The sequence below is a fragment of the Uloborus diversus genome, chromosome 1 (genome assembly GCF_026930045.1).
Source record: "Uloborus diversus isolate 005 chromosome 1, Udiv.v.3.1, whole genome shotgun sequence".
Classification (NCBI taxonomy): domain Eukaryota; kingdom Metazoa; phylum Arthropoda; class Arachnida; order Araneae; family Uloboridae; genus Uloborus; species Uloborus diversus.
Window position 1 is genome coordinate 30,349,926 of NC_072731.1, and position 19,905 is coordinate 30,369,830.

Here is a 19,905-nt window from a genome sequence, read left to right on the forward strand (position 1 = left end):
AATATAAAACAGAATCTATCGATTAATAGGCTAAAATTCAATAAGCATTGTTACATCCTCTATAGGATAATACTTTTAACCAGTCATGTTTTTTCTTTAGGGGTATATATACTCCCAGTAATCCATAACGCACAATGTGTATGCAATCATATACATAATATATCACAGTATGAAAATTTTTGAAGCTTGAGGGTAAACGCTATATGTCTAAAAAAATGTTTGAGAGTATATAGCGTATATGGAGAACACTGCTTTTAAAATGAAAATGTTTGTACTGATTAATCAGTTTCCAATGGCGGGTAGGTAAATCAGCAAAGCAGTGGATTACCAATTACTGCCGGAGTCTACTAATTACTGCTGGTTAACTAGGGAATTGCTAATTTTAATCTTTTGAAGTTCAGATTAAGGACCATGAAGAAATTAGGTACTTTTCCCAAGGAACAAACTGAAAACCTGTTGGGATCATCAGGACCAAAAGTTAATACTCATGACAAAATATTTTTTATCAGGATAATCAGGACAATTAAGAAGCCTGCTGTAAGCAATTCAGGTAGACAAATGGAAAGCCTCAGTTTAGTGTCATTCCAGCACTAATAAAAGGAATTGAAAAAAAATAGGCTTCATTCAGAAGTTTCAAGTTTATAGACTCGTTCGTTCACAAACAAAAGAACAAATTTGACGGTAGCAGTAGGTAATCACAGAGTACAAACCTGTATCGGTTCAAACTATAATGAACTTGTCGATATTTTTATTAAAAAAGTAACATCGAATTATATATACGCATTGATACGTTGCGACAATACGACTTCCAATCTGTAAACAAACATCTGTTCGGTTTCCGCTGCCGTACAGTGACGTGAAAAACCCGTCAAACAGGTCACGTGAACCAGCCGGCATCCTAGCTGTGGAGACTAGGCTGCCAGCCAGCCGGCAGCCAAGTCTCGGCCTGTTTACCACACGGTGTAATAGCAGGGCCGAGTTATATAGTTTTTCCTTCATCATATGTCTTTTCAAAAATCGAATGGCTGATAACTTTGAAGACAGTTCTTCCATTTCTGCTACTTTTGCGATAATTGGAGGAGGTATTGCGGGAATATCCTGTGCTGAACAAGTAAGTGCAGTTTTGAAATATTCTGTTCATACTCCCTTTAATGCGTAATAATAAATATTCGAGTACATTTTTGGTTTCGGGTTTGTATTCTGTTTTATCTTCACACCATGTATCGTTTAACGCCAAAAAAAAAAAAAAAAAACAGCGTATTTTAAAATATGAATTGTAACTAGTTCCTCTCCAAAAAAATGAGTTTTCTCATCCATTTACTTATTTTTCTTTGTTATTATTTCGCATTACTTCTTCAAAAATAGCAGTCACTGTTTTCGGGAAGATTGTCCGTTAACACCACCCAGTTTTTGAACACATTGGTGTCAAAAACTAATACTTATGTCTCCCTTCAAACTTCTGTGAGCCAAATTTCATTTGAATCCCTTCTTGAGATTTAGCATTTACAAACGATGAGAAAAAACATTCCATTGCTCCACCCCTTTGGAGCATTTTACTCCGATATTAAATCAGCACCTGTACCCAGAGTTCAATGGACCAATTGTTGTCTTAATTCCAGTGGCGTATATATGTTTTTATTTTGGAGGGGGCCCATATAACCAAGATTAGCTTTCTCCTCCCCCCCTTTCTTTGTAATTTCAATTTTTTGAGGGGGGCAACAATGCCCTGATCTTTCTATCTTTTTTGAGGTGGGACAAGAGACTGTCACTCAATGGTGCAACCAAAAAATTATCTTAAGAGAGCATTCTTTAAAAAATATCACCCCCCCCCATCAGAACTTCTGATGGTGGGGGGAGGTAGTGTAGGGGTTCACCCCAAGAATTTCTTAGAATCGTAGTGCAAAGAACGCAGTTTTAGACGGTCTCTGGTGATGCTACAGAGAGGAAAGAATCGGAGAGTCTTTTGTGGAAATTTTTGGAAATTGAAGTTCTAAAAACACAATTTCAGACTAACTTTGATGATGTTAGGGGCAGGACAGTTCTGGGGCTCTCCCCAAAAACTATTTTAAAATTAAAGTCCTAAAAAACGAAGTTTTAAAGCGATATTCAGTAATACTAGGTGAAGAGATTTAAACGCTCTCCACATTAAATTTTTTGATATTGTAATTTTTTCAATTTCAGATTTCATAAGGGAGCAGTTGGACTCTTGTCCAAAATTTTTTTGAGATTGAAGTCTTAAATAGGTGATTGTGGACCATATTTGGTAACATTAGGGGTTCGACCATTTTTCAAAATTGAAGCTCCACAAATGCAATCTTAAACGATCTTCGATGCTTTCAGAAGGCGAGGTGTTTGATAACTGTCTCTTGGAAATTTGTCGACATTGAAGTTCTGAAAACGAGGTTTCAAAAGCTCTTTGCTGGTTTTAGGGGGGGGGGGAGGCAGGGAGCTTGTGAAAACTTTCGTATTTTTAGACCAACTAGGAAAAACAAAAAAAAAGGGTGGTGAAAGAAATAGGAGGTGTTGGACGTAATTACTTGATAAATAGTCAGTAACTTATGATTTTTTTTATTTTAAGGTTCTTTTCAAAAGCAATTCAGTTTTTTCCCCAACATTAGGCAATCTTTGGAAAAGAAAGATTGCGAGAATCTTCCCCAGAAAAGGGTAACACACAATTTCAGGTTATCTTTGGAGATATTTAGAGGTAAGGAGTGGTTTTAGGGATCTTCCTCCAATTTTTTTCAAAATTGAAACCTTAAAAGCACAATTTCAGACTATTTTTGGTAGTAACCTTAGTGAAAAGGTGTTGGTTCAGGAACCTCGCCTATGTCCTAAAAACGTTTTTTTAGGACATAAATTTTTGATTATCAGCAATAAGCATTCACCATTAGTATCCAATAATTTTTTTTTAATCGAAAGAAAAATCATGGAAGATTGTTATAATTATTTTTAAAGTTTTTAAATTATGTGGGGTAGGTTGGTTGGGTCCAACCTGCCCCACAACGAATGGACCAACCTACCCCACCTTGATCTGAAAAAGTGATGTCGTAATTTTTTTTTCTTTTTGACAAAAAATGGAAAAATTGCCAATTATATTGAACTAAAGAAATTTACTTTAATAAAGGAGTTCTATTTTTTTCCCGCAATCTTGATGAAAACCATTTAAAAAAAATAAAGTTACAGTTTTCTGAAAATTATTCAGGACCGCTGAAATAGCACTTTCTGAAATAAAATTTGTTCAATATATATGTACTGTGTGATTTCATTATAGGATTTGTAGGACCATAGGTGCTATTTGTTAGTCATAAAATAAATATTTACTATTAAAATAATTGAGACCGGTCCAACATGCCCCATGGTCCAATGTACCCCACCTCCCCCTACATAATAATAGTAAGATAGAGTTTACATTTCTCTTTAAAAATTCTACAGAGTAAGGAGAGCTTCACGTAAAAACGTTCATGGAATGATTTAAATAATCTGTTAGTGGTTTTAATTTTACTGATTTAAACATAAAGGCTAAATTTTAAATTCTGACAAAAACCGGGATGAAAGGAAAGAAGAGATTAATTTTAATTAGCATGATTAATTTTATTCAATTAAAGTTTTCATCAATGATTAAACTGAAACAGGCCTGGATCTATAAATTATGGCCCCTTCTGCAAAAATCCTCTAACTGTCTACTGGATTGCTATGTCACTAAGGGCGGCAGACCCCTTAGTAGCATAGGCATTACAAATTCTATGGGTGTGTAGATCTCGGCCTCAATTGAAATCTACCTGTAATAGCAACTGAAGCATTTTCAGTAAGCTTCTTTTTAATGTCTTCGTCAAGACTTTAAAAAAAGTGATTGATTTTGCATTTTTAAAAATTTTACTTGCTACAAAGTAGAGTACTCGGTACTCGGCCAAATTTTAATCAGGTACTTGGCCAATACCGAGTAGTTGTAAAAATTTGAATATTATTTGATAAACCTAATGAGATTGATATGATTTGGCTGGAGTTTATGAGCAATAAAGGCAAAAAATTACGTTAAGGGAACATTTATAGGCCGCCCAAATGAATGTCGTATGAATATGTATGAAAATCGTTACTGTACCACCACCCTCAACTTTCTCTCTCTCTCTCTCTCTCTATATATATATATATATAATATATACACAGTCAATTCGTGAAAACTCGAAGTCCAATAACTCGAAGTTTTAATCAATTCCCGATCCCTTTGTCTTGAATTCCATGCTAATTATTCTCCATATCTCGAAGTTAACTTTCCTTAACTCGAAGATTTTTCAAAGATGACTAGAAATTAATTTAAAAATAATGGGGAAAAAAGGGAGAAAGGAACAATTGACTATGGGAGGAAAAATCATTCACCTTCACTTGCAATTCCTGCACAATAGACCTCTAAAGCAAGGAGAACACATGTTGAGCCAATGTGCAATAAAGGAGTTACACATGCGGAAACGAGTATAACTTGTTTCCTTTTGTTGTATTATGCTGTTTACTCTTAGACACGTTGCTGTACTACGAATCTGCTTTTAAGCTGTCAAGTTGTCAAGTCAATTGATTGTACCTTTATTCAAAGGCTGACCTATGTTAAGATCCACTCGCCTTTATTTTTTAGTTCAATCATTTGCTGATAAGTTCCTGAGAGACAGAGGGAGACTTTCTTTACTATAAAAGATGTCTAGCAAAAGCTAAAAATCTTGGATTTAGAAAGTGAAGTAAAACTTATTTATGACTTTGAAAGGAATCCAACAATGAAAAAGAAAGATATTGCACTGAAATATGGTATACCTCCAAATTACTCTCAACGATATTAAAAGAAAAAGAGAAACTTCAAAAAGCGGTATTGTCAGTGGTCGCTGTCAAATGCTTTTGCAGCTTCTACAGCTTTTTGGTAGAGAAGGGAGAAGTCTTTGTTGACATTCAGGTGCTTCTGTTGAAGTACATTTTTTATGTCCACCAATAGTTTCAGAAGCAGTGTGATAATCCACACTTGCCGTTTGAAAACGTCTGCTTAATGTTGAAGTCAGAGCCATTACTTCTTGTAGGCAGGAAATAAATAGAATAAATTATCCATCCACCATGCTTGATAACAAGCAATGAGCTTTAGATGGTGATGGATCACCTTTAACGTCACACCACTCTGAAATGATTTCTAACATACTTGCTATTTTTTCCAAATTGAGGAGAAACTGCATTCTATATTTATTTTCAACTATCTTTTGAAATAGCGATATTCCAATATCAATCACTCAATAACCTGTTCGAGACTAATATTTGTTTCTTCAATAAGAATACATCAACAAAAAAATAAGTAATAACATAAAAAGTTAGCTCATCTACCAACTGCATAAGTTTGATGTTTTAATTTTGAAAACGCTTTCTTTTGCTTGAAGATTTGCTTCTTCTTTGATGGGAAGAAGGGCGATGGATTTCATGGCGGCATAGACTTAATTCAGCCTCGATATTATGTCAGCCGTGTCAACAGCTTTGAAAACAAATGGTGCTGTGTCCATTATTTATTTATTTATTTATTTATTTTTTCAAAATATATGTTTTAAATAGGTACGTATGGGAAATTCTAAGCTTCCAAAAGGTTGGAGTTACCTAAATACATCTGTTAATGAAGTACAAAATCATAAATGACCTGAATTATTAGAAAGCATTTCATTTTGATTACTCTGATATATTCTTAAAAATAGCAAATTCAAAGTGAACAAACTTAAATAAAATCAAAAAAAGAACCCTAGTTTTTAAAATATTTCACTTTATTTATTTATTTTTTGAATTATTTGTTTCCAAAATTTTAAAAATTTAGCGACAACCACATGCATTTTGAAAACTAATCCTCATATAAATAATAACCAATAATAAAATAACCCGCGTGTTTCAACAATAAAACTTGCATCACGACATGATAGTTTGATAATATGTTTTGGTAATGTTTAACATGCAGAGGAATGCTTTATCGTGACAAGGCTCAACTCGATCTGGTGACTTAACTGTTTTACTGGTAAGATTGTCATTTTAGGAGAATGAAGAATTGTAAAAATGGTCAGCAATGACTGTTATCTACTGGAGTTAGAGTGTAATCCACTGGAGTTAGGGTTAAATTACCAAATTTAACTTAAACTACCAAAATATCACCAAACAGGCAATTGCTGCCTTCAAATGTACGAGTACATAGAAGCAAATTTTCTCCCGTCATACCATGATGAGTGACTTTCTAGTTGGTAAAAATATTAACCTCAGTGATTTAATTTTTTTTTTTGAAGCAAGACTTATTGCTTGTATAGAAATAAATATTCCTAATGCAGACATTTTGTAACACTTAAAACTGACATTCAATATCAAAATCCATATCAGTAAAAAAAAATTATGAAGGAAATTCAAAATAAAAACTGAAATGAATAACTTACCGCTTAAAATGTTCTTTAGTTGTACTACCAGATGAAATTTTCTTAAAACATCGAAACGATTTGCTTCACTCTTGCTAAATGCTATCCCAAATGACGAATGAGTCCTTCATTCATGTAACAACATTCTGCATGCTGTCACCAAGCTAGGATACAAAATTTTAATGGTAGTCACGTTCTGGCCCTGAGTCCCGCCGAAGTTTCTGCCAATCTCCTTTTTCCACTTTAAATGCTTATCCCCTCGTTTAGGTCCCTTCTCTAGAGCCATAAAGCGAGTGTGTGGTCCGTCCACATCCTTCGGCCTATCCATAGATAATTGGTCAAAAGATCCCTAAGATTTCTTGCAACGTATCTCTCCTTTCATAACATGCAAGCATTTATGTTCTATACAGCCTGTCACAGGGGCGCCGACTTGCAAAAATTATTGAGGGGGCTAGACATCACCGGGGGCTTAGGGGGTTATGTACTTCCACGGAGGTCCCCCCCCCCCCAATAAAGGTCAGATTTTTGTTCCTTGAAAATGCCAATTTACATATTTTCTGGTGTGTATAATTTAAACAAACAAATGTGATATGGCGTTTTCAAAGTAAAACAATCTAAAAATTGGTATACAAATTTTCTGTTTCAACTAGATCATGTCACTTGTCTTAGTAAGAGACATTTTTTTGTTCATTTTTACGGGGAGTCGTGCAGTGCTGTAGCTAGTATACCTCAAAACTCAAATTTTGAATTGGTAGCCAATGGCTACCAGATCCTCACAAAATGGTAGCCAAATCTCAAAAAATGATAGCCAACCTTTTTAATTTAAATTACTTAATTTATTTTATACCATTTATTTATTTAGTATGTGTGTATATGTCATTGGCGTAGCAAAGAACTTTTCTTATAAAATGATAATTAAAATAAATAAGTAAATAAAAAATATTTAAAAAAATTAATAAAATAAAACGCGAGCTGAAAAATAAAAAAGGAAAAGAGGGTTGAGAAAACATTTTGGAGGGGGGGGAATTGAACTTGGGGGGAACGGGCACCCCTGCCCAGATATTATTTAACACATCTTTTGCAAACTATAATCTGCATTAATTTATCTTTAAGCAAAACACATCACGATAAATAAATAAAGAATGAAGATCATTATTATTTTTTTTTTTTTTTTTTTTTTCAGCTTTTAAAACTTCTAGAAACATCGCAGCTTTCAACCAAAAGACGAGTTAGTTCCTTGATAAAGAAAACAAAATACCAAAAACTTGAACAGCATGTAAAACCTAAACCATTTGCGATTCTACAAAAATATTTTTTTGCTTTTTCAAATGCATGCAAAATTTTATAAAAATCGAAGCCTGAGTGTCAAAAAATGAATAAATAAAAGAAAGGCAAACAATATAAAATAAAACGGAAAAAAAAATGAAATAAAAGATCCAGCAGAAGAAAAAAAGGATTTCAGCAGTATTCTTTCCATTTTCTCTAGACGCAAGGGTTCCATTTTTTTTTTTTTATTTATGTGTTTTATAAATACAATTGTACTTCTCTTTATTTATTTTGGAACAGACATTTTCTTCTTTTAACTGATGAAAAAGGACAATCTACAACGTGGCGCCATTTTGAAAACGCGGGACGCCATTTTGAAAATTTACCGCGAACTTTAAAAATAACAATTTTTTTCAGGAGAAATAAAGTAAATAAAAGGATATGTCCTCTCCTCCAGTAGGTTTTATATTTTAAAAAGAAAAAAAAAGGGAAAAACAAACAATATGATTCAAAAAAAAAAAAAAAATCTCACAAAAAAAAAATTTTTTTTAGTGATATCGTTTTTACCTTGTCTCGATGCATTTTGACTCAAAGGCGCCATTTTCGTTTATTCATATGTAAACCAAATGTACAAAATTAATTCTTCTCATTTATTTCGGAAAGGACATTTTCATCTTAACTGGTAAAAATGAACAATCTAGCAACGCGACGCCATTTTGAAAACGTGTAGTTTAAAAATACCGCAAAACGAAGAAATAGCCATTTGTTAAAGAGAAATAAAGTTGAAAAATGAATTTAAGATCAAAAAAGCATAATTTACTAAATTGGTGTATGAAATTTGTCTATTTTTACGATCGCGTGTAAAGAAAGCAGTTTTCGAAATAGCAAGTTTTGTAACGAATTTGCAGTCGTGATTGCGATTTTTGTTTCTATTCAGAAGCACAATTGCATATAAATATAATAGTGTTTAAAATACATTAAAATATTTGCATTTTGTGGTAAAATAATTCTTAATGCTGAACGTAGAGACATCAGATAGAGGACAATATTCCCCCCCTCCCCCTTCATCCCCGGCGATCCGATAGCCGAACTTTTAGTGGACAAAAGAATTTGGGGAGAGGTCATATGTCAAGATTATAGGTCAGGGAAGGTTGCATTGCTGAATGGTAGCCACATTGGCGACTGAAGTGAAAGTAATGGTCGCCAAAATTTGAAAATTGGTCGCATTTGGCGACTGGCGACCGCGAGTTTTGAGCTTTCTAGCTAGGCATTGAAAAAGGTAGGGCACTTGACTTGCATAGAAGGGCACTCCCAGAGACGCGGACTAAAAAAAATATATTGGGTGTGTGGGGGGGGGGACATACCTGAGGGTCTTGCAGCGGGAAATTTTCTAAAATTGAGATGAAAAATAGTGAGTTTTTAAGCATTTCAAAGTTATATAATGAACATTAGAACCCCGAAAACTCGACAAGCCTGAAACATTTTTTGGCTTTGAAAAAAGGAAAACATAAATACAAACATGCACAGTATTTTTTGTAAAAAGGTAATTAAATTTACACATGTTTTTTAACACCAGTTTTTTTTTTGTTTTTTGTTTTTTTTCATTAGTGATATCGGCTAACATACTCATATGTAAACGCAAGTCTCCCAATGTCTAGGTCATTTTTGAAAAGCAGTTGATTTTTCAAAATTTGTTTCACCTTTGTTTAACAAAAGCAAGCACTCTTGTTCAACTGCAATAACCAGTGGGAGTTCAGTTGATGTAAACCGCCCAATAATGCAAGATTGCGCCATTTCGCAAACCTCATCAATGTATTGCCTTGTAGTGCTTTGGGATTTCCTGTTCCTATTCAGAGTCACAACTGACTACAACTGTATTTATGTCGAGGACTGCATACTAAGTGCCTTGCCTCCATTATTTTATATACCGATAGATGGCAGCACCATCACCGGATTGAACAGTTAATGAGAATTTAGAACTAGTCCAGGAGCTAATAGCTACCTGGTGCAACCCCAGAAGTATTGTTTCACTTGGAGGACATTGAGACCACGAGCATATTTAATGTCGCCCAGTCCCCTTTAATGACGACGGTGGATCTTCGACCATCGAGGTTCGAACTCAGGACCCTCCGGCCCCGAATCCGACACTTTACCGATCGGGCTACCACGGCTCCTTTGGGATTTTGAAAGTGTGCGGTGAGCTGGCTTCCTTGTTTTCATACTTCTTTGGTATACGTCGATTCTGAGGAAACGAAGGATGTTGAATTTGTTCATTTTGTGAAGGTTTTTCTTTTAAACACAATACCCAAAAGTATTCAAAACTATCACGCCTCTCATTTAATATACAAATCAAACCCTCGTATATTTTTTCCAGATCAGCAACACTTAGATGAGCGCATCGCATCGCTGCCCACCAGCAACTGACTTGACCCGTAAGTTCGCGCACTGGGACAAATTCTAAGTGTGCTTGCAGCACCGTAACACTATCATTATTCACACCACTCGTTTTCAGTTAACCTGCTTACTACCGCAATAATTATTTGTTTTAACTTGTTACTGAATGTATTTTACTAGAAAAGCTATCTTCAAAGAAAGAAAATAAAAGTTAAATTTATGAGTTTAGAAAGCATAATATAACTAATAATTTTCTTGATTTATTGGGGGGGCTCTGCCCCCTCAAAAATATTTTTGAGGGGGCTTGGGCCCCCTCAGGCCCCATGGAGTCGGCGCCACTGGCCTGTCACTTGGAATTTTCCTGAAGGAGGGGGGGGGGAGTCTCAGGATTTTGGCAGCAATTTGTTTCAATGAATGTTTTTTTTTTTTAATCTAATTAAATTTATGGATAAAAACTTTATTTCTAATCAGTATGATATCATTTTTATTAGTTTGTTGGCATTCCTACTCTTGAATTTCAAGACGAAAGTGAAATAATTGTTTCACCAATTCATATTTTTAGCAGCAGTTTGATTACCAGCGTACCTCTTAAAAAAATCTTACGGTTTCTACAAAGACATACCAGCCATATATGTTGGAAAGTCTTTGAATATATTTTTAAAGTATAAAATTGCAAACAAAAATATTTTATACAAGGATTAAAATGGAAATTTTTTGAGACAAAGTTGGACTTAAAACACACAATAAATAAGTAAATAACTTTAAAATTATGTAATAAAGCAAAATACAAAACTAGGTATTTTATTTTCAACTCTAAATATAGTCAGCAACTGAGGTCTGGACCCTCTCAGGATTTCATTTCAAAAAGTTTGATTTAATAGGACTCAAAAATGTAGTCAAGTTTAATCATGATTTTACTGAATTAAGTGCAGTAAAGTAATTTATTATTTATTTAATCATGTATTAAATTATGTTATTTTCATATGGTTCTCGATTGTCAGATAATAAAATTGAAAATATTACTTCTTCAAATGTGTATGTTTTAATGTGTAAGATATCACTGTAAAAGGGTGAAATTTATCAAAACGGTACCGAAAAAATTTATCAAATTTTTGACGCCTCAAAAAAAAGGCCCCCTCCCCCACCTTGTAATACTACTTTTTTTACTTCACACAACCATTTATCTTAAGTTGCATCACCATCCTGCTCCCTTATATTTATGTCTAATGTTCCCATAAAAATTACATACTGCACTTGCGTTCCGAGAACCGTAATTTTTGTTGCTATTCCCCCCTCCCCCCTCACTTCACACACATACCAAAAAGGAAGAAAAAATTTTTAATGGTTTATGCAAATAAGAAGTTCATACAATTTTCAGCAAATACTCATTTTTCTCTAGTAGTATTATGAGAGATTAAATGAAGAGACTATTTCAAACCACAAGTGCTTTTTATGCAAAATTTTCCCTAGGGGCACTTTTAATCACTCCCCCTCCCCCCCAAATATTGTGCTCCATAGTCGTTGAAATTTTATTGATAAAAGAAGGTGTAAAATATATAAATATATAGTAGATAAGAAGCTTTTTCAGGGCTGTCACTTGGGACGTACCCCCCTCCCTCCCCCTTGTAGTGACGCTCCTGTTAAACATGGCAATTTTTCATAACATTTTACTGACAAAATGTCCCTCTTGCAAATTTCTTTCTTTTTAATAAAACTGAATAGTTGATCCATTATTGAGCAAAAGGCGAGAAAAAAGAATAACACCCCCCCCAAAAAAAAAGTTGTGTTTAGAAACAGAAGAGGGTGAGAGAGGGAGAGCTGTTCCCGGTAGAACAGCAGCTTTATAAGAGATCATCTCCGACAGCAGCTAAGTGGCATCAATAAATTACACTGCTGTCAATTTCTCTTTCTTCAAATCAGAGACAACACAGGATTACTTTTATTCTCTTCTTGGAATTGAGGAATGACTTTTAAGTTGCCTTCGTGGTCACATGCTAATCCACAATAATGCAGCAGAGTGTTTTCGGGGGTGCGGGAACAAAAGGAAAGCATTTTATTGGGGTGATAGATTGGGGAGAGTGAAAACACTGACATCTGCTTCAGTTTCTGATGAACGACCGTTTCAAGCAAAGAAAAGACTGCCCTGCGCAACACACAAAGGCACAAATTAAAAAAAAAAAAAACGAAAGTTCAGTAATGGTTTGCACATTGCAAAAATTTCAGAAATGATTTGAAAAAATCATGAAACATTAAACATTTTACAATTCTGTAATTTAAAATTGTGCATCGGGGGGGGGGGGGGGGGGTTGCACCCCCCCCTTCATTAATTTGCCACTTCTTAATAAGTCAGGATTTAAAGTTTAGTCAACAGTGCAGCATAGGTAGTAACAAAGCCAATAAGATGCTCGGGTTTATCAATAGATCTATTTCAAACAAATCTAAAGAAGTTCTTCTGCCCTTATACAGAAGTTTGGTAAGGCCTCATTTGTAGTATGCTGTTCAGTTTTGATCTCCTTATCTTAAGAAAGATATTAATGTATTGGAAAGGGTTCAAAGGCTGGCTACAAGGCTAATAAATGGACTTTCTCATTTAGACTATGATTCCAGACTTAGAATGCCAAAAATGTACAGTCTTGAGCAAATAACTGTGTGGCGACAGATCAGGGAAATATCAGGGAATTTCGAAAAAATAACATTGATATTAGGAAAAATTGTTATTTTATCAGGGTAGTGGAACCTTGAAACAGCTTACCGGAAGAGGTGGTAATGAGCAAGGGAGTAGATAGTTTTAAGTGGGCCAGTGGCGCAGCCAGAAAAAAGTTCTGGGGGGGGGGGGGGGTTCAAAATCGAAAATTCTTGCATTATTTTCCATTCATTTTTTATGTAAAAAATTATTATTCAATATATTTAATCAATTAACTGAAATTGCTTACTAATTATTCATTTGCTTAAAATAATAAATAATTAATATTGAAGTAATTATTCATTACTTCAATATTAATTATTTATTATTTTAAGCAAATGAATAATTACTAAGCAATATTCTTACTTCAATTATTCTTAGTAATTATTCATTTGCTTAAAATAATAAATAATTAACAATGGGTTTAAGACGAAGAAAAGGGGAGGAATGAAAAATAAAAGCACAAACAAGATTTTTTAAATTATATTTACCTTCACTTTAATCTTATGTTCATTTTTCGGGGTTTTTTAGCGAGATCATTCAAGACCTCCTCTTCAGATATATCGATGTCTTTGTGGATGTACATCAGTGCTAACCCGTTTAACCTTTCTTCGGAAATAGAATTTCGCAAATATGATTTCAAAATCTTTAATGTCGAAAACGAACGTTCATTGCTGCAAGACGTTACTGGAAGAGTCGCCATTATAGTTAACAGGAGATGTATGCCTGGGAAAAGAGTTTTGTTGCAAATTCCAAGAGCCTCGATGGCATTTAGAGGTTTTTCCTTGCAAGTTGTTAAAAATTGGCGCCACAAAACAAATTCTCCTGTAATGTTTTCTTCTAGTTCATAAAATTCTAAAGTTTTCATTTCTTCTATGACTTGTTCTTCATTTGTGTCTTCAATCCTTATTAGTAACTGAAATGGCTGCAATATTTTGGTGTGCTCTACAAATTTCTCGTCCAACGCATTCAAAAATTCGTCCAAAAATGGCACAAAAATTGTTCTTTTAAAGTAGTTTTCTACAGTGTCTGCAGGAGTATTGCTCCTCATTGTTTGTTTACTAGCAATGCGAGGTTTAGAAATATAAATATCAAAGGAATTGCATATTTCTTCAATTTTTTTGAAAATTTTCAGAAAGTTTTCACTAGAGTTGTCTCTCATTTTTTGCAATGAGTCTTGGACATTTCTCACAGCAACAAAAAATTTATTGTTTGCAGATATTTGCTGAGAGGCAGAGTAAAAGTAAATACTGCATCCAAAACAAATAAACTTGTCAAGAAACAGCACTTAGGAATACATGTAGAAAGCATCTGCGCTTCCGTTGACACTTTGGGATCATTCCACTCAGAAGATATCTCTTCCAGAGCATTGAGAAGTGGGGATAGTAATTCAATGAAGACTGTTACAGCGTCGTGTCGTGCAATCCACCTCGTTAGACACAATGACTTTAACTTCTTAACTTTTGAAACAGTTTCATGATTCTCAATTTCTTTTTCTAGAACTCTTTGCCTCTTTGGAAAGCTAAAGAAAGTGTATACTTTCTGCATAATTGCCATGCAATTTTTTATGGGCAGTATGCTGCAGCCGCGTGATATAACAAGATTGAGACAATGTGCGCTACAATGCACATATATCGCTTTAGGGAAAGTTTCTCGAATTACAGCCTGGGCTCCTCTGTAAACACCACTCATCGCACTAGCTCCATCATACCCTTGTCCGATTAGACAAGTGGTATCTACTCCACATTTTTTCGACCCTTCTAAAATTGTACCAGCAAGGGCTTTCCCTGTAGCGTCTACTACAGGAAAAAACTCTTCTCTCACAATACAATTTTCAACAAACCTAACACAGAGGGACATCTGTTGTACGCCACCGATGTCTGTCGTTTCATAGGCCAGCACAGAAAAGTATGTAGCTTTATTAACCTGCAAAACAATTTTTTTCAACAGAAGATCGTTAAAAGTTGAAATTATTTCGTTCTGGATTTGCCAACTAATGTAAGTAGCATTGCTGGCTGCTATCTGCAAGTGTTGTTTTAAGGTCTCATCTCCTGCGTCAACTCTAAATTTTAATAGAGCCCTGAAGTGTCCTTCTCCCTTTTTCATGCTTTCATCCAAGTGAAGAGGTCCAGAGTCTCTGTGCCCTCTTAATGAGAAACCTTCTCTAGCACAAAGTGCTACTGTCTTAATAATTGGTTTCAGTTTTTCTCTATTTGCATGAATTTGTGCCTGCAGACCTTTATCAATTACTACATCAATAGTAGGTTTGGCACCAGTGTAAGTAGCAATAAAATTAACTGCTCTTTCTTTACATGCTTGATGGTACTGAAGAGTTTCATGCCGTTTGAAGTCATCTCTTGCGTTTTTCCAGTTTTGGTACGCTGATGTTACTAATTTGCCAGCAGAGTGAGATTGCTGCCCTACTCCCGTTGCAAATAAAGAGCAAAATTTGCAAAATGTCCCATCTTCACTAGGCGAATAAATCAACCAATTCCATTCCGAAAGCCACTTAAGTTGGTACTTTAAATTTCTTTTACTTGAGGGAGGAAAATCAAAACTTGAGCCGGGTGTCCAATCCTTTTTCAAAAGGTTAAGTTTAAGCTCGTCATTAATCTGCATGAAAAACGAAAAAAGATGAAGGAATTGTTTGAATTTAATTAAATGTAATTTTAATAGCAGTTGAATGCACGTGAACTTACATAAATAATAATCATCATCGTCTTTATTTTAAGTACAGATTTTGTGCAGTGCTGTACTTCACTAAATTTAATCAAATTTTAATATTTGAAAGTTGGTAAACAAACGAATGTTTTTTTTTTTTTTGAACGAAAGTTATAGTACAATACAATAGTGCCAATTTTTTACCTACCTACAGCTTACAAGTATTATATCCAAAATAATATTAGCGCAATGCTCTTTTCCCCTCCAAATAAAATAAAAGCTCTGATACTAAAGACAAATGAAAAAAGAAACTTGTGGGGGGGGGGGTACAAAAATTGGTACGTATAGGGGGGGAAACGGAGGACTCATTCGGATTCAGGGGGTCATTTTTCATAAGAATCAGTCGGAATAATGTCAGAAGCATTTTGAAGGTTATTTTTTGCAGCGCAGTGTGATTAACCAAAAAATTTCTCTCACATGTATATACATATATGGATAAATGGATAATATATTGCCTACCTCACTATCTAAGTATGTAATTTTCAAATAGTGAAGGACTGGGAATTTTTCGACCTGATACCGTGGTTCCTGAGATTACCCAGAACATATATGCACGCATGCACTCTGCTCTTTCTGTTTATTTTATTATTATATATAAAATAAAATATTATAATAGATATAAAATAAAAAAATACTAGAATTAAACATATTTAATTGAGCATTCGGTAACAAAGGTACGGTTGGAAATTTAACCTTATGTTTGGTATTCGGCAAAAAAAAAAAGTATTCAATTTATTTCTAGAAAAGTGCATAGAGTGAAGAAATATACATAGAGAGGCCCAGTCTATTGTAAAAAGGAGATGAAATTGAAGCCGGAATTATGGGATAATGCTGTGCAAAAATGGGCGGAGCTATAATAACAACCAAATAAAGTAGCTGGCGGATTGGTTCACGTTTTAATTCATGTTGTAATGCAATTTCAAAAACGTGCCTCATAAACTTGCAACAATATCTAAGTTTAAATTAACAACCAATTGAAATTCAGTAATGGAATGTCTTGAATCAAAATGTAGCTCAAGATATTTAGCAAGAAGCTAAGGATCTTGGGATACAGCGGTACAACTTCCGGCTTCAATTTCTCAGTATAGTAGAGCCTCTCTATGTAATTTCTTTACTCTATGGAAAAGCACAATATAGTTTATTTTTAAAAAGATGCTCGCAATGTACAATGAGAAAAAAAAAACTAATTACCTGCTTTCCAGCTCTAATATGTACTCCAAAATCCTGTCCTGAACAATTAGTAACTGATCCTTCAGTGAACTTGGCTGTAAATGTATCAGAGTCCTGGTTCTTTTCACTCAAAGAGTGTGCAGGGAGAACACTTTCCATACAGGTTTTCTCTTTTTTCGATTTTTCAAAAAATGTTGAAATATCATGTTTTCTCTTTTTCGTGGGTTTCAATGCAGACATTGTGGAAGATTCCAGATCAAACCTGTTGTATTGCTTGTTGTACTGCACATAAATGCGTATAAAAATGCTAAGTCAAAACGTAGAGCGTGAAAATCAAGATAACAGTAGAACGATCGCTATCTTTCGATGAGAAATGGGAAAAATCATAGAAAATTCGGGGTTGTAAATGTGCCTTGCCAGAGTTCTATGCTTATCTCCTGTCCCTTGGTCCTCTCTGCACGGCTCAGTTGCGATTTGCGAATCCTGTGGGTAACCCCCCCCCCCCTTTTATCTTCCCATCAAATAGTGACAAGTGTCCTCCCATCTCTGCCCGTTCCACGTGGAGCAAATTCCTGCAGCGTTTTCCCTCAAATTAGGAGTGTGAAACATACTATTTCAAATTTGAAATTTCCTTTTTAGGTTGTTGAGTAATAAACGGATTAAATTAAAGATTTTTTAAATGTCTTTCTTGCAAATTAAATATCTAAGACAAAAAAATTGGTGAGGAACATGAATTTAAAAAAAAAGGAGAATGAAAATAAAATAATAAGATTCAAACATGATAATCCAATATCTATCAAAAAAAAACTTTTTGAACCTAGTTTTCTGAGAACGCTCAAAGAAAATGTCGAAAAACAAGCAGTTTGTTCAGAACCTATAACTTGCTTTTTATGTACAAACATCAATTTTGTTGAATAGATGAACTGATGCTTTAGCTTGTTTCAAACCTTCGTAACGAATAGTTGGAAAAGTATTTTTTAACGATAATATCTTTGATATAAAGAAGAAACCATTAGTTATAATCAGGACTGTCACTTCGAATTTTTCCCGGGGGATGGGTATATTTACAATATAAATAAAAACCAAAAACAGGAAAACCTGCCCACTTTTTGTAAAAACATTAATTTCCTAAAAACAGGGGAAAATTGATCCCCCCCCCCCCCCGAACCCCAAATGACGGCCCTGGTTATGATGAAAACCCATATCAAATTTATTCTGTTAGTAATAATAATTTTTAGATTATTATTTTTTTCTTTTCATTTTCTATAGAAGAAAGTGAATACTGAGAGACACTTTTGTGACTCTGAAAGCAATTTCAGTGCAGATTTGAGTTTTTTAAAAATAATTTGGCCGAAAAAGTGGTAATAAAAGCAAGGAAGTACTCATTTTTAAGGAAGCTTGGTGTCCCCTCTTGCCTCCCTTATGTACGCTAATGGTGCTACCCGACGGACCCCCCCCCTGTGATAAGCTACTGGATGTCATCGAGTAATTGACTTTAAAATATTGGGGATTTTTTCCCGAATTGATATTGTTTCATGAACTGAAAAATCCGTTTCGGGTCCTATGTTCTTGCTTCTAGAGTAAAAGCAGCAGCACTGAAAATGTCAAGTTGAAACGAAACTTTGACGCCAGGACCATTGAGTTCGACGCAGCCTATGCATTCCTTTCTCATTGTATCCCGATATCACCTGTCGAATCCTGATCCCGCACACATGCCCCTATTCACGTTTGTTAGCTCTTGAAGGTGGTAAAAAATATTCTAGATTCTAGGCTACGTTCGTCTATTCAAGGTAGAATTCAAGGCACTCGGACGAGTTCGACTATGTATTCTGAGAAGGAAAGAGTTAAACCCCTGAAAATTCGATTGGATAGTTTCACATGACGTCACAGAAAACGATCACGTGACAAAATCACGTTATCCTTTTACAAAGGCGGCACACATGGCAGGTAAAATAGTCATGTGACCTTGGTCAATTCAGTAAATTTCAGTATCATCCGTTCAGTAATTTTTTTAAAAAACCAATCCCGTTTTGAAAAAAAAAAAAATATGTGAAGAAAAAAATATGTGCCGGGCGTTCTGAGGGGGGTTTTTAACCCCCCCCCCCCCCCCCGTGGCTGCGCCACTGAAGTGGGCCATTGATCTTCACTGCGAATTGTAAATTGACTAGGACCAGCCTAGCTGGGCCTAGAGCCTGTTGCTGGTCGTCACTTTTGTATTTGATCTATCATGTCATTAAAACATTTGAGTGTTCCTAATAGCAAATAGATGATTTTAAACGAACTTTTCAAACATATTTACAGCTGGCTACAGAAGATCCATCTTCAGATATCATCTTGGTTTCTGCCTCGCCACTTATTAAAGCTGTGAAGAACTTGAAAAAGGTAAGACAACACTTGTGTGCATATAGTGGTGAAATTATGAAACATGGTCCCCACATTAATTCTAAAAATAGTCCCTCACCACTCGCTACCTGGGTACTAAAAAGACCTGTCGTTTCTCCACTTTCTATAACCTTTCTGGATTCACTAACTGTTAATTGATTTTTTAACAAGTCAGTTCTATATCATCACTCTTAGTTTGTGATATAAGTTCGATCTCAGGTTTTCACATGGTTTTCCTTGTCGGCAAGGAATAAACAAGTCATACTTGTACACTTCAATTTTTTTTAAAAACAAAAATAGATGTTTGGTGCAATTTTAATTTTTAAATTTCCATTATTCCTTTTCTTTATATATCAACATTTATGTGCATGATGTTGCTTCTAAATCTCATTTGCTAATGCTTTCACTGAAAGTCCTGGATAAAATGGCAACAAATAATCAAAAAGTGGATACTAAACTAAAAGTTGGAGGCTTAACCGGAGGCATTTTTACAAGGTTGCCACGCCCCTGGAAAATATGGAAATCCTGGAATTGTCAGGGAAAATGAAAATCACCTAAAATGGTCAGGGAATATCACAAACTGTTGAAATTTCTGGAAATGTCAGGGAATTCATTTCCATTTTTTCCGTCTGATTTGTGAAACTGCTGCTCCATTTGGGCAAAGGTGCTGCAGTACGGTAAATTTGCATTTCATATCTGCGAATTTCTTGATAGTTGAGAGAAAGAAAATTCAAGCTCATTTTTGAAGACTAAATCTGTAGGGCTCGACCGATGGCATTTTTTGGCCGATGGGCCGATGCCGATTGTTGGCCGATTGTTCAAAGATGGCCAATTGCCGATTGTTTTCCTCTAAATGGCCGATGGTGTTGGCTGATGGCAAAAAAA

General features: G+C 34.9%; 1 protein-coding gene across 5 annotated transcripts in view; it reads left to right on the forward strand.

Moving 5' to 3' along the window:
* The first annotated feature begins 954 nt into the window (after positions 1-954).
* Positions 955-19,905, forward strand: part of LOC129228634 (pyridine nucleotide-disulfide oxidoreductase domain-containing protein 1-like) — a 271,523-nt gene continuing 252,572 nt past the window's right edge. For all 5 annotated transcript variants that reach the window (XR_008580920.1, XR_008580921.1, XM_054863334.1 and 2 more), the window contains exons 1-2: positions 955-1,111; positions 18,940-19,020. Coding sequence is in view for 3 of the 5 variants with exons in the window: in XM_054863334.1 (XP_054719309.1) it covers positions 1,022-1,111; positions 18,940-19,020 (171 nt within the window). In the remaining 2 variants the exon portion in view is untranslated. The remainder of the gene's footprint in view (positions 1,112-18,939; positions 19,021-19,905) is intronic.